General features: G+C 40.5%; 7 protein-coding genes across 7 annotated transcripts in view; 5 read left to right on the plus strand and 2 right to left on the minus strand.

Annotated features, from left to right (window-relative positions):
- Positions 1 to 1365: 1365 nt before the first annotated feature.
- SS1G_01220 (hypothetical protein) lies at positions 1366 to 2282 on the plus strand (the record flags this gene model as incomplete). Its single annotated transcript, XM_001596976.1, has 4 exons — positions 1366 to 1458; positions 1712 to 1856; positions 1912 to 1934; positions 2268 to 2282. The coding sequence occupies 4 exons, from the start codon at positions 1366 to 1368 to the stop codon at positions 2280 to 2282; spliced, it is 276 nt and encodes a 91-aa protein (XP_001597026.1).
- Positions 2283 to 2964: 682 nt separating this feature from the next.
- Positions 2965 to 3683, plus strand: SS1G_01221 (hypothetical protein; the record flags this gene model as incomplete). Its single annotated transcript, XM_001596977.1, has 2 exons — positions 2965 to 2997; positions 3213 to 3683. 2 exons carry the CDS (start codon positions 2965 to 2967, stop codon positions 3681 to 3683), a joined length of 504 nt encoding a protein of 167 aa, XP_001597027.1.
- Positions 3684 to 4980: 1297 nt separating this feature from the next.
- Positions 4981 to 5811, minus strand: SS1G_01222 (hypothetical protein; the record flags this gene model as incomplete). Its single annotated transcript, XM_001596978.1, has 1 exon — positions 4981 to 5811. One exon carries the CDS (start codon positions 5809 to 5811, stop codon positions 4981 to 4983), a length of 831 nt encoding a protein of 276 aa, XP_001597028.1.
- A 788-nt stretch (positions 5812 to 6599) lies between these two features.
- SS1G_01223 (predicted protein) lies at positions 6600 to 7379 on the minus strand (the record flags this gene model as incomplete). Its single annotated transcript, XM_001596979.1, has 2 exons — positions 6600 to 6921; positions 7321 to 7379. 2 exons carry the CDS (start codon positions 7377 to 7379, stop codon positions 6600 to 6602), a joined length of 381 nt encoding a protein of 126 aa, XP_001597029.1.
- A 1749-nt stretch (positions 7380 to 9128) lies between these two features.
- On the plus strand, positions 9129 to 9372 carry SS1G_01224 (predicted protein; the record flags this gene model as incomplete). Its single annotated transcript, XM_001596980.1, has 3 exons — positions 9129 to 9152; positions 9181 to 9274; positions 9320 to 9372. The coding sequence occupies 3 exons, from the start codon at positions 9129 to 9131 to the stop codon at positions 9370 to 9372; spliced, it is 171 nt and encodes a 56-aa protein (XP_001597030.1).
- A 766-nt stretch (positions 9373 to 10138) lies between these two features.
- Positions 10139 to 10294, plus strand: SS1G_01225 (predicted protein; the record flags this gene model as incomplete). Its single annotated transcript, XM_001596981.1, has 1 exon — positions 10139 to 10294. One exon carries the CDS (start codon positions 10139 to 10141, stop codon positions 10292 to 10294), a length of 156 nt encoding a protein of 51 aa, XP_001597031.1.
- A 452-nt stretch (positions 10295 to 10746) lies between these two features.
- SS1G_01226 (hypothetical protein) overlaps positions 10747 to 11348 on the plus strand; it is a gene marked incomplete at both ends in the record, with an annotated part of 898 nt that continues 296 nt past the window's right edge. Inside the window, 3 exons of the mRNA XM_001596982.1 lie at positions 10747 to 10855; positions 10912 to 10988; positions 11076 to 11301. Coding sequence (XP_001597032.1) covers positions 10747 to 10855; positions 10912 to 10988; positions 11076 to 11301 — 412 coding nt within the window. The remainder of the gene's footprint in view (positions 10856 to 10911; positions 10989 to 11075; positions 11302 to 11348) is intronic.

The following is an 11348-nucleotide window of genomic DNA, read 5'->3' on the forward strand; positions in this document are numbered from 1 at the left end:
GCACTAGTCCTAATAGGACTAGTCCTATTAGGACTAGTGCCTTGTGCACGTGCTACGCAGGAACCATTCACTTTAACAAATTTTAATAATAAACTTATTATATTTAAATTTAAAATTTAAAGTTATTTTTAAACTTCAAAATATAAAATTATTTTTAAGTCATTTTTAAACTCTTTATAATTATTTATTAATATCTTTGAATTTTAATTGGTGTCTTTTAAATTTATCAATAAATGATTATTAAATCACAATTTTATTAATGTATTATATGACTTGAATCAGGTTTTTCAAAAGAGTATAATTAATCATTTATTAACTATACTATTTATTCTAAGTAGTAAGCGGACCGTCACTATATTCATTTGAGTTTATTTTATATTTAAGTTCTGATTTGTCTTAGTATCATTATTTCCATTATCATAGTGCGAAAGCTGAGATCGTTCTTGTCAAATAATTTGCCCTCTCGCACTATGATTCGTGTCTAATCTGGTCTAAAAAAAAATATCAAGTGTGAATCTAATTATGGACCAACAATTTACATAGTTTGTGCATACCAGAGATTGTTTCATGGTGTCGGTTTTCCAAGCTGTGGTTCTTCCATTGGATGCTCAGACATAATCTTACATTGTGGCACGTGAATAAATTTAACCACTGACATTGTTCAACAACGGCATCGAATCTTTAGAATGGCCGCACAATTAATCCAGACAGAAGGATTCGTCCAAGGAAAGGGGGGGTGCAAATTTTACTTGAAAAAGCCACACCCTAACCTAAGTGGCATGATATACCCCGAAAATTGTTATGCGCTTTCTTGACCGAGTAGACGCCATTTCTGATTATCACTCCTGTTCTCCTGTCATTTCAATAGGAAAATTCTTCTCCTTATCCACACCAGTTCTGAAGTGGCTGCTAACTTCAGAGCGCCTCATGCAGGACTCAAGATTGTCAAAAGCGCAAAAAACAAGCGCACAGGTTGGTGTGGTACGGGCGGGTACGGTTCTACTCCACAGACATCGAAAGCCTGCATCTTCATATCATGCACTGTAGTGGCGAGAGAATCCTTGTGTTCCGTGTCAGTGCCGAAATCGCGAACATCAAGGTTTCTTCGATTTTCCCGGGTATAGCTGTCACTAGATTTGTACCTGGTCAGAGCTCTATTTGTCCTTGGACTGCTGCTTATCCCTCGCCGTCACATGATTGTTTACCACCAAGTCCGCAGCGGGCCAACTGAAGTCTCAGATGGGAATCTTGTGGGAGACTCTTCAGAAATACTATTTTATATCCCACTTGCATCATGCAAATATGAGTGGAAGTTTTAAGGTCCTAAATTATCACTGCCATTGACGCCCTGGGCCAGGTTCACACATGGCTTCCTACGCCTCTATAGATGTTCAAGTAAACGGCAATGACTCACACTCCTCTGAAGACTCGGTTCAAAACGCAAGTGCCACACAGCCAGTAATGAATCTACCTTCAAGTGGCCCTTTTTTGCTTAATCCCACGGCAATTATCGGCATATCTTTTGCGTTTCCACAAGATGCACATTCAAGTGATGGATTTTGGTATATGCTAATGCAGGCTCGCTGTGCTTCGGAGGACTTCCCGCAATCTCGATTAAATATTTCATCGTTTTACCATTTAGATCTAGCGAGACAGGACTCGGTATTTTCTTAACCAGGCGTTATTCAAAATCGCACTAACACATAAATAGCTTCCTTTCCGTGGAGGCCACTTCCTCGACGGTTCTATTGCTGGCTTCGATGCCCCTTTCTTCTCAATTTCAGCTCAAGAAGCGAGGGATATGGATCATTTACAGCGAGGTCTTCTCGAGACCACATATCGAGCTCTGGAGAATGGTGAGCCCTTCATAGAACATGGCTAAATGCCAGGTTCACGCTAATCAATCGCTAGCGGGTCTATCTTTGGAAATGGTCGTAGGTTCAAAGTCTTCTGTGTATACTAGATGCTTTACAACAGACTGGAGAGATATGTATGCAAAAGATCCTGATCAGTGGCACAGCTATGCAGCTACTGGTGTAGCGGGATTGTCAATGTGTGCAAATAGGATCAGTTGGTTTTTCAATTTTCAAGAGGCAAGTGCCAATATTGACACTGCTTGCTCGAGCAGTTTGGTTTCTCTTGATATGGCTTGCAGAGATCTATTTCTGGGAGAAGCAGAAATGGCATGTAAATTTCTACCTTACTTTGGTTCTTTCCCTTTGCGCTGCAGCTTGAGGCTTACTGACTAGAATATAAGGCCATTGTAGGTGCTTGAAATTTGATGTATTCTCTAGATGTACTGCACCTCTTGTAAATCATGAACATGCTCTCTATTGACAGTAGATGTCATAGTTTTGATGATCGCTCCAAAGGATACGTAAGGGGAGAAGGGTTTGCAGTCATCGTCTTCAAAAGTCTTGCCGCAGTGATAGATGCAAGGGATACAATACGTGCAGTGATTCGAGCTACAGGACCAATTAAGATGGTCAAACTCAACCTGTTACACAACCAAGTGGAGATGCACATGAGACCCTCATTAGAGAAACCTATAGAAAGCGGGCTTGCGTCCATCTTCTGCATCATACATCGAAGCTCACGGGACTTGAACCCCTACCGGTGGTAAGTTAAGAAAGCCCTAGAGTAGAATAATTTTGGGACTATAATCAAGCTGAGGAAAAAGACCCGATAGAAGTCAATGCGATCGGCAAGGTGTTCCGGGAGATTCGTAGTGCCGATGACCTTCTTATTGTGTAAGCAACAATACTCAATACATTATCATTGTAATCATTTGAAACATGGGCCTGTCAGTCTGAGACTTGATACTAATAGATTTGATCAGAGGTGCTGTCAAATCAAACATCGGCCACTTGGGCGGCGCGAGTGGTCTTGCAGGCCTAATAAAAAATGGTATTGATACTCGAGCGTGTTATCACACCACCAAACGCAAATTTTGAGAAGTAAAACATGGCTATTGATGCGGAGTACCTGAAGATTAAGGTAGGTTCTACACACAATCATGAATAATAACAGTCAGTCGAGCTGAATTTGTCGGTAGTTTCCTACTTGTCCAACAGCCTGGCCAAACAGTGTTCCGCGTATAGCGTCTGTGAACTCCTTCACTTTCAGGGTAGCAATGCTCATGTCATCCTTGAGGATGTATATCACTATCTTCGAGACCATGAACTGAAAGGAGAGCATATCACCGTCCCAAGTGTATCGCCGCAATCTTTTCTGCAACAACAGCAACAGGATTCCACACCGGAAATTTAGAGGGACATCGTAAAGCAGCTATCCCAGTAAAAATTGTTCATGAACGGCCTTCGGCCAAGAAGCTCCTTGTCTTCTCTTCTGCAGATGAAGAGGAACTTAACCGCATTGCTAAAGCATACAGTCTTTATTTTATTAAATCAAACCTCGGTTCGTTTTCAAACGAATACTGGGAAAGCTTAACACACACACTATCTTGGAAGTGTTATGGTATGTTTGACTCTCTCGATAAACTTCAAAACATTAAGCAGGCTATTTCCAGTCCAGTCCGCACAAACACAAACTTCGAACCGACTTTTACTTTTATTTTCACTGGTCAAGGGGCTCAATGGGCAAGGATGGGCGTTGAAATTATGGAACAGCGGTTCAAATCTCCCATCCTCACCCTCTCCCATCCTATCCTAGGGCCAGGATAAAGGCCCTATATCCTGTAAATTTCATAAATATCCTCATCCTACCTATCCTTTAAAAAAATCAGATTTATTTTATTCCGAATAAAAAAAGATAAATGATATTATATAATATGTTAAAAGGAATGACCTTACACAGGGAATAGTAGGAAGCTGATAGGGCAGAACTGAGGCTATATTGGTCTTGTATATGAATCACTCATTCTCCAAGTTCTACAGAAGTGCGAAGCTCTCCTACAGAGAGCTTCTCAATCTAGTCCTAATAGGACTAGTGCCCTGTGCACGTGCTACACAGGAACCATTCACTTTAACAATTTATATAATAAAAATCTGATAAACTATCTTTACAAAAATTAACAATTTTTATAATTAAAATAATAATGAAATTGTAATCATATGTGACCAAAAGGGTGTTTATAGACCAGCAATTGTATTTAACTTAGAATCTACAGGTGAAGAGCACCTGTAGATGGGGATAGCTACTCTATATATACACAAATGAATGGCCTAGCCGCAATGGCTAGGCAAAAAGAAGTCATATTTATTCCTCCAATGATCTTACTTTACCGATAACCATTGATACCTAGTACTTGTCCGGATCTGATCCTCAGGTCACCTAAATCGCATACTAATCTCGAGTAATCGTATCATGTGTGGACATGGTTAATGTACCTGAGGTTTCTTATATAATAAGGGTGGGAGGAAAGCAGGGATTTCCGTCACATCATAATAGAAATAATTTCAGATTTTATTTATATAATAATTACAAAGATTTTTCAATTATACTTTCCTTTTCTATTTTATTCTGAGTTTTATATATTTTATTACGTTTAATCAATCAATATATTATATTATGTTAAAGTGAATGGTTCCTGCGTAGCACGTGCACAGGGCACTAGTCCTGTTAGGACTAGATTGAGAAGCTCTCTGTAGGAGAGCTTCGCACTTCCATAGAACTTAGAAAAAGAGTGATTAATACACTAGACCAATATTACCTCAGTTCTGCCCTATCAGCTTCCCACTATTCCCTGTGTAAGGTCATTCCTTTTAACATATTATTTATATTATTTATGTCAAATATATCATTCATACCCTTCACAAAGACGCAAAACACAAACCGTTACTTTTACTTTCTAACTATTTTCAATTCCGCACTATCCGAGATATATGTCTTAGTTCGGCGTGTGGATTTGATATTGAATTCTCCCGAACCCTCATATCCACTCGACTTCAATTCCAAATTTTGGAAAAAAAAATACTTATAAATTCAATGTTGTGAGTTGGGTACCGAGTCATCATTCGATCATGTACCATGATTACTTCCACCTTGTAAAGATGTAATATGTCTTTCTTTCTCTTCCCCCCCAACACCCAGGCTCACTTTTTGCCCTCCTGCCTCTATTTCCCCATCGGGCAACCCATCCTCCACCCCGCCAGTATCCGGCACCTCCCCATCCAAAACCTTTCTCCTAACCCCCCAGCCACCACCCCAACCCACCCATCCCCTCTCCCACGGCCCCCTCACCACCGCACACCCCAACCCCAACAACCCAAACACACTACCCACCCCCGAACTCCCCCTCCACCCAAACCGCTCAAACAATCTATTCCCAAGCCACGTACCCAGCAACTGACCCACAAAAACCCAGGTCATATAAACCGTATTAATCCTATTACGCATCTTCTGATCAATACTATAAACCGCGCAACGATTCGCAATCATGGAGATATTGATACCGAGATCGAGGAAGATGGCTTGGAGGATGGGAGTTGCGAGTGTGGAATTTGCGGCGAAGCCGATGGTGAGAGCGAGGAGACAGGAGAGGAGACCGAGAATGCTGCTGTAGAGGGGGGGATGTTTGTTGATGAGCAAGTGGGAGGAGAGGGGGGAGAGGAGGAGGGTTAGGATGCCGAGGAGCGAGAAGAGACTTATTGGGATGGGGGGAAGGGAGTATGGGGGGGAAGAGAGGAGGAATGTTAGGGTTGTCCAGTAGGTTGTGAAGAGGGCGGAGGTGCTGAGGCCGATGAGGGAGGCTTGGATTAGGATGGGTTGGGTGAGGAAGAGGTGGAGCATACTGTGGAGGTGGGAGAGATAGTTGAAGGTGCCTGGGTTGGTGCTGGGGTAATCGGGCATGAAGAGGTAGAGGAGGGTGAAGAGTAGATATTGGAGGCTTAAGGCAAACCACTGCATATATTATATTATAATTTTAGTGGGATTTTGAGAGTAGAAGGAGAAGAGGATCTTACGTAAATTGTTCGCCACGTAGTATTCTGAGTTAGAATACCAGACAGTAACCGAGCAATAAGTAAACCAAGAAGTAAACCTGAAGAAACAATAGCGAGACAAGTAGCTCGACGATCCGATGGTGCCAAATCTCCCACCAACGGCAGCATAAGTTGTGGAGTAACAGTAGTAAGAGCAGCCACAAAAGATATCCCCACAAAGACCGGAAAGGAATCAGTGAGACACAGTCCCAACCACTGTTATATTCCAAATATTAGTACATGCTTCTTTCCTCTGGAAAAATCCTCCAGTTAATATGTAAGTTAAATGACTAACCATTGTAGCAGTACAAAATATCAATATTAATACGAAATTCCGTCTTTTGTAGATATCGCCCAGAGGACAAATAAATAAAAGTCCAGCTGCATAGCCTGCTTGCATGACTGTTGGAATGATCGATGCACGTTCATTTGAAACATTGAATTCTTCAGCTAGAATATTGAGAATAGGATGGCTGTAGTAGAGATTTGCTACCGTGAAGGTACAAGCCTGAGTAATATTTATTAGCAAAAGTTATTTGATGAGTGAGGAATATGTTTTTGTTTCTTATTCTGAGATATGAGAGGATACTTGAGGTAGAAATCACTGCTATTGCATGTAAACTATAGTGAAATCTCATGTAAAAAAAACCAAACTCTTCAAAAGTTCCCAGCTATCACCACGAGAAAGATGCAACTCACAAATGCGAACAATAAATTCAAAGCCATATTGAATTTTGGTGGAGATTCCGGATCATATCGACATCTCTTTGGGGTGTAAGCAATCAACCAACAAAATTTTGCAAAACCCTTTTCTATCATGATAGAAAATTGTCGTTTCGTTTCCTCATGACCCTCGATAGTATACGTTGATTCATCAGTACAATTGATTTCCTTCCCATGCTTTTTATTGTCGTCGTCAATTTTTGTTGGTGAAGGCGGAGTAACTTGTATGGTAGGATCGGAGGTCCGAATCATCATGCTAGGGTTTTGAAGAGGTCAAGATTATGAATAATGTATGTATATACCTTGCTCAGAGCAATTAAGATATTGAAATTTACTCGACTAAAATGATGATTAACAAAGATCAATTGACGTATGTAAAGACAGAAAATCTGTAACTGTATCATAAAGATAACGAATACTGAAGAGGTCTATGCATCAGTAAAATCGTCCGGACATCAAGACCGGGGCGATCAAGGATCGGTAGTTAAAACAAACAAGCTTTTGAATCTGACATCTTTTGTTGGTGTGGAACATCGAATACGGAAGCCATCCTCCACATCGCATTAAAGATCACATAATATGATTCCCTAGGACAGTAGCAATAGTATCCTATATTCTATTCCTATTCAAATGAAGATCCGAGAATTTAGCACACAGTCCGACAAACTCGTCAAACGAGGGTAATAAGTTGTGGTTGAAAACCCTAGTAGGCATTTAGACAGGTAAGTCTAGTACCCTACTTCTCGGCTACCACTAATCTGTTACGAGGTTTGCCGTCTAGATCACATGGAAGTGCTCTAGGCTCTCGAGGTGGTTTATAACTAGGCGTCAAGCAGGGACTTAAGTAATGACCATAATGATATGCAATTCGTAACTAATAGTAGAGTATACTAAATGATTGATCTTGAGCACGAAGCTCTATACAAAGGAAATCCATCTTGATTATATAGACCTTCGTGTTCTGAAAGTCGATCGACTCTTGAAGGGCCGATCGATTCTCAGGGAGTCGGTCGGCTTTCGGATCAGATGACACTTGTCACATGATCCTGCTAACTAATTGGTTACCTGATGCGGGTTATGTTACGCCGTCGTAACACTGTGTAAGGTCATTCCTTTTAACAATTTTAATCATTAATATCTCAATCAATAAAATTATAAAAAATCTGAAATTTTCAGGATTTATTTATAATTATATAATGATTCTATAATTAAAATTTCAATTGATTTAATTCATTAATTGTTGAATAATTAATAAATAAAAATCGTCATTTTTGGTATAAAAGGGTGGCCCATATTAGGGGTGGCCCAAAAGTAGGGTACTAGACTTAATCTGATTGAGAGATATTGGAATAGATCATCAAGAGACTACTCTTCGAAATTGAACTTGACTGATAAGGAGGCTCGCCTCCTATGAATTGATTTTGAATCTCTCAATTCAATATTTCTTACTCAAAGACACACAAGTTAAGTCCTCGGATACTTGAACGAAAATTACCATGAACAAGAACCTTTGAAGTCTCAAAAAGCAAAACAATTTCAAAGGATCAAATGGGAAATAAAATGAGGCAAAAAAGCTTCAACCGAATCGAAATCAAAAACCACATCGTGATCATGTGCTTGTCGATCACATGTGGATCTTGGCACAACTCGTCCCGTACTGAGTCCGCGAGTGAAAAGTTCCAAACATTTTTGACTCACCCATCGACGACAAGTGAAACGGAATTAAGCCGATAGCCGGAGATGCCCGGTCCCGAAAGAACAGAACGTGTCGCTAATCGTTAATCACTAGGTACGGTACCGTTGTTATTCTTCACAGAGTAGGTACTTACTACTCGGTAAGCTTTGTATTCCCTAGAATAGTCCGTTGAAACTAAAATGGTAAGTAACCAAATGAATGGAAATCATCCATCAACCTAATTTGTCAGAGAAGCGAATGTGTCTCTTCTTCTTGACTTGTACAGTAAGTACACACTGTACTCGATCCAAAAGTAAATGCGTCGTCTGAGACCTTGAATGAAGTTTTGATTCAATTGTTCGAGATGAATGGTGTTGTTATGCAGCTGGTCTGATTGATGGTGGATGTAGTTTTAGGTGTTGGCAATGTAGAGAGAAAGGAGAAATGGGATTGGTCAGAAATGGATGGGAGCACCATCTTTTGCGGTAGAGGCTTGGAGTGAAGCCTGAGTGGAGCTCAACGAAGAGAAAGCAATGCTTCATAATGTATAGATAGATAGTACTAGGGTAACTAGATGTATGGAATAGGTAGACGGAAACAGATGACAATTATACCATTCATCGCCTACCTATTTGATGTTGGAGATATATTTAACCATCTCGAATACGAGACAAGAGAAGGTTAATTGTGGCCGATTTATTCCCTTTGTGCGTCTTGTTGTACCTTTGTACCTTTATTATATCTTAAGATCTCGGATGTTAGAAACGGGGTGGACGAGAAAGTGTAACATGACTGTCGCAAAGAGGGCGTATGTTTTTCATCTTACCTAATTAGTCTTAGCGTGGCTTGGGTGGAAAAATTGCCGAGGAAAGTGATATTTCTCTCCGGTTGGCTACAGCCCACAGGGGTAAAGGATCATTTTCAATCGTAGACGGTAAGAACTGTAAGACTTGAAATAAGAAACCTTCCCTTCTACCAGAGCGAAGCGAAGAAGCCTCCACGGCAGCGGCCAAGCGGAGCGTCATCAATTGAACTGATCCATTCCATTCACATTAAACAATAATGTCATCAAAAACTTCCATGGAGGGGAAATGAGAGAAACTCTGTTAGAGGCGATTTCTCTGTTTATTATTTCTGATAAGCAATAAAATGCACAAAGCACAAACCACATACAAATGAATGGTATTGTAGGAATATTGTCGAGGATATTCATTTTTCCATCTACCCATCCACCCATCCACTTACTAACCACATGTGAAAAGTACTAAATTCTACTAATCGCTCAAATCCTTGTATAAAGAAGATAAACAAGCTTTTTTAGCTTCCAAGCCAGGTACAATTTGGTGTGATGGGAAGAATAAGCATGGAAGAATTAGGTATTTGGTGACATAATCCCGACCCGATAAGAAGAGGTGTGCAGGATGGGAGAAAGGGAGGAAGAGGAAAAGAAAAAGGTTGAGGAGGTAATTTCATTTTTGCCAGGTCACGGATATTACTTAGCTATCTAAAACTCCATTTGTTTTTCTTCTGACCAATACAAACATACATACGGAGAGTACTTAGCAAGAAAAGGTTTAATGAGGGTTAGGTATGTATCATATCACCCAAAGCTTTTTCTTTTATTCCGGTATTACGGAGTACAGAGATGGTACCGAAAGAGGATATACTTATTTATGTTGGCGACAGCGAGCTTGAGATGATGAGAAGGGAGGTCTGATATGAGAGACAAATACCGACAACAACAACAATACCACTTCATTCTACCGGTACGAGTTTCTTTTAAATTATCAATTGCAAGATGCTTCCTTACCAATCATTGGTTGATTGGTCAAAAACGAAGAAGCTTGGCAAACTATTTGGTACACCAGGTACCAAAACATTCAAGCTAGTACTGTGTGTAACAGGGATTGAGGTGGAGGCTAGTAGAGGAAGTCCAGATAGATTGATGAGCTAACCTTATCACAGTTAGTAATCTAATTCTTTCCCATTTTCCGTCCAATTGATTCGTCCTCACTTTTCCAATTAATACTTGCTCTAACTAAATTGGTCACTGCTTCCCGCTTTCTTTCTAGTTCCCTAGCATTCATTTTTGATCTTTGCCTCCCATTGGTCCTTGCCAGACTTTAACCACTGACTGCCAAATTGCCAATACATTTTCACGATAAAATCAAATACATACTGTACCCCAACCACCTTCACCTTTTCTACTAAAATTCCAAACTTCCTTCCCTTCCTCATCTTTTCCAATTCCAAACAATTAATATCTCCAATTGTCAGAAAACTTCTCCGAATCTCTGAATCGCTTCATCCGGCTTTCAAAAGAGTTTTCCTCTCGTCTCATCTCCAACCTCTCGAATAATCATTAATTGACTCGTTTACTCCCTGCAACTAAAGTTCGCCTTCAAGATGTTTATCAAATCGATCGTCGGTCTCAGCATCGTTGCTCTCGTTGCAGCTCAAAGCAGCAGCTCCAACGCTACCATTGATCCAAACTCAATTTCACCTTCGTTGAGAGGTAATTACCATTAGAATCTATCTTCTGATAGAATAATAGATATTAATCGATTACAGCTCAATGGTGTAATGCCCAGCTCAATACTTGCGGTACATTGTGCAATGGTGCTGTCAAAGACAACACCTGTGACACTGTAAGTAACTCATCTGCACCGCACTGCACTTGATTTCGGTGCTTGCTATCAAGCTTTTATCATATACTGATTTGAGATTCGCGATAGACCGACTTGGACTACACCTGTACCTGCGCTTCAAATTCATCCACACCAGGTCTTCAATACTACCAAGAAACCTTACCAACTTACATCTGTGAACAAGTTTTCTCCAACTGCATTGCCGCAGGTGAAAATGATGCTGCGGCCCAAAAGCTTTGCACCCAAAACGAAGCAGCCAACTGCGGTCATTTGAATCCAAATGACTACGTTCCTGCTGCCGCCTCTTCCTCCAGTTCCCAAGTCGCTTCCGCAACTGCTACCAGCACATCAACTCCCACC

This window comes from Sclerotinia sclerotiorum, genomic scaffold (assembly GCF_000146945.2).
Source record: "Sclerotinia sclerotiorum 1980 UF-70 scaffold_2 genomic scaffold, whole genome shotgun sequence".
NCBI classification, from domain to species: Eukaryota; Fungi; Ascomycota; class Leotiomycetes; order Helotiales; family Sclerotiniaceae; genus Sclerotinia; species Sclerotinia sclerotiorum.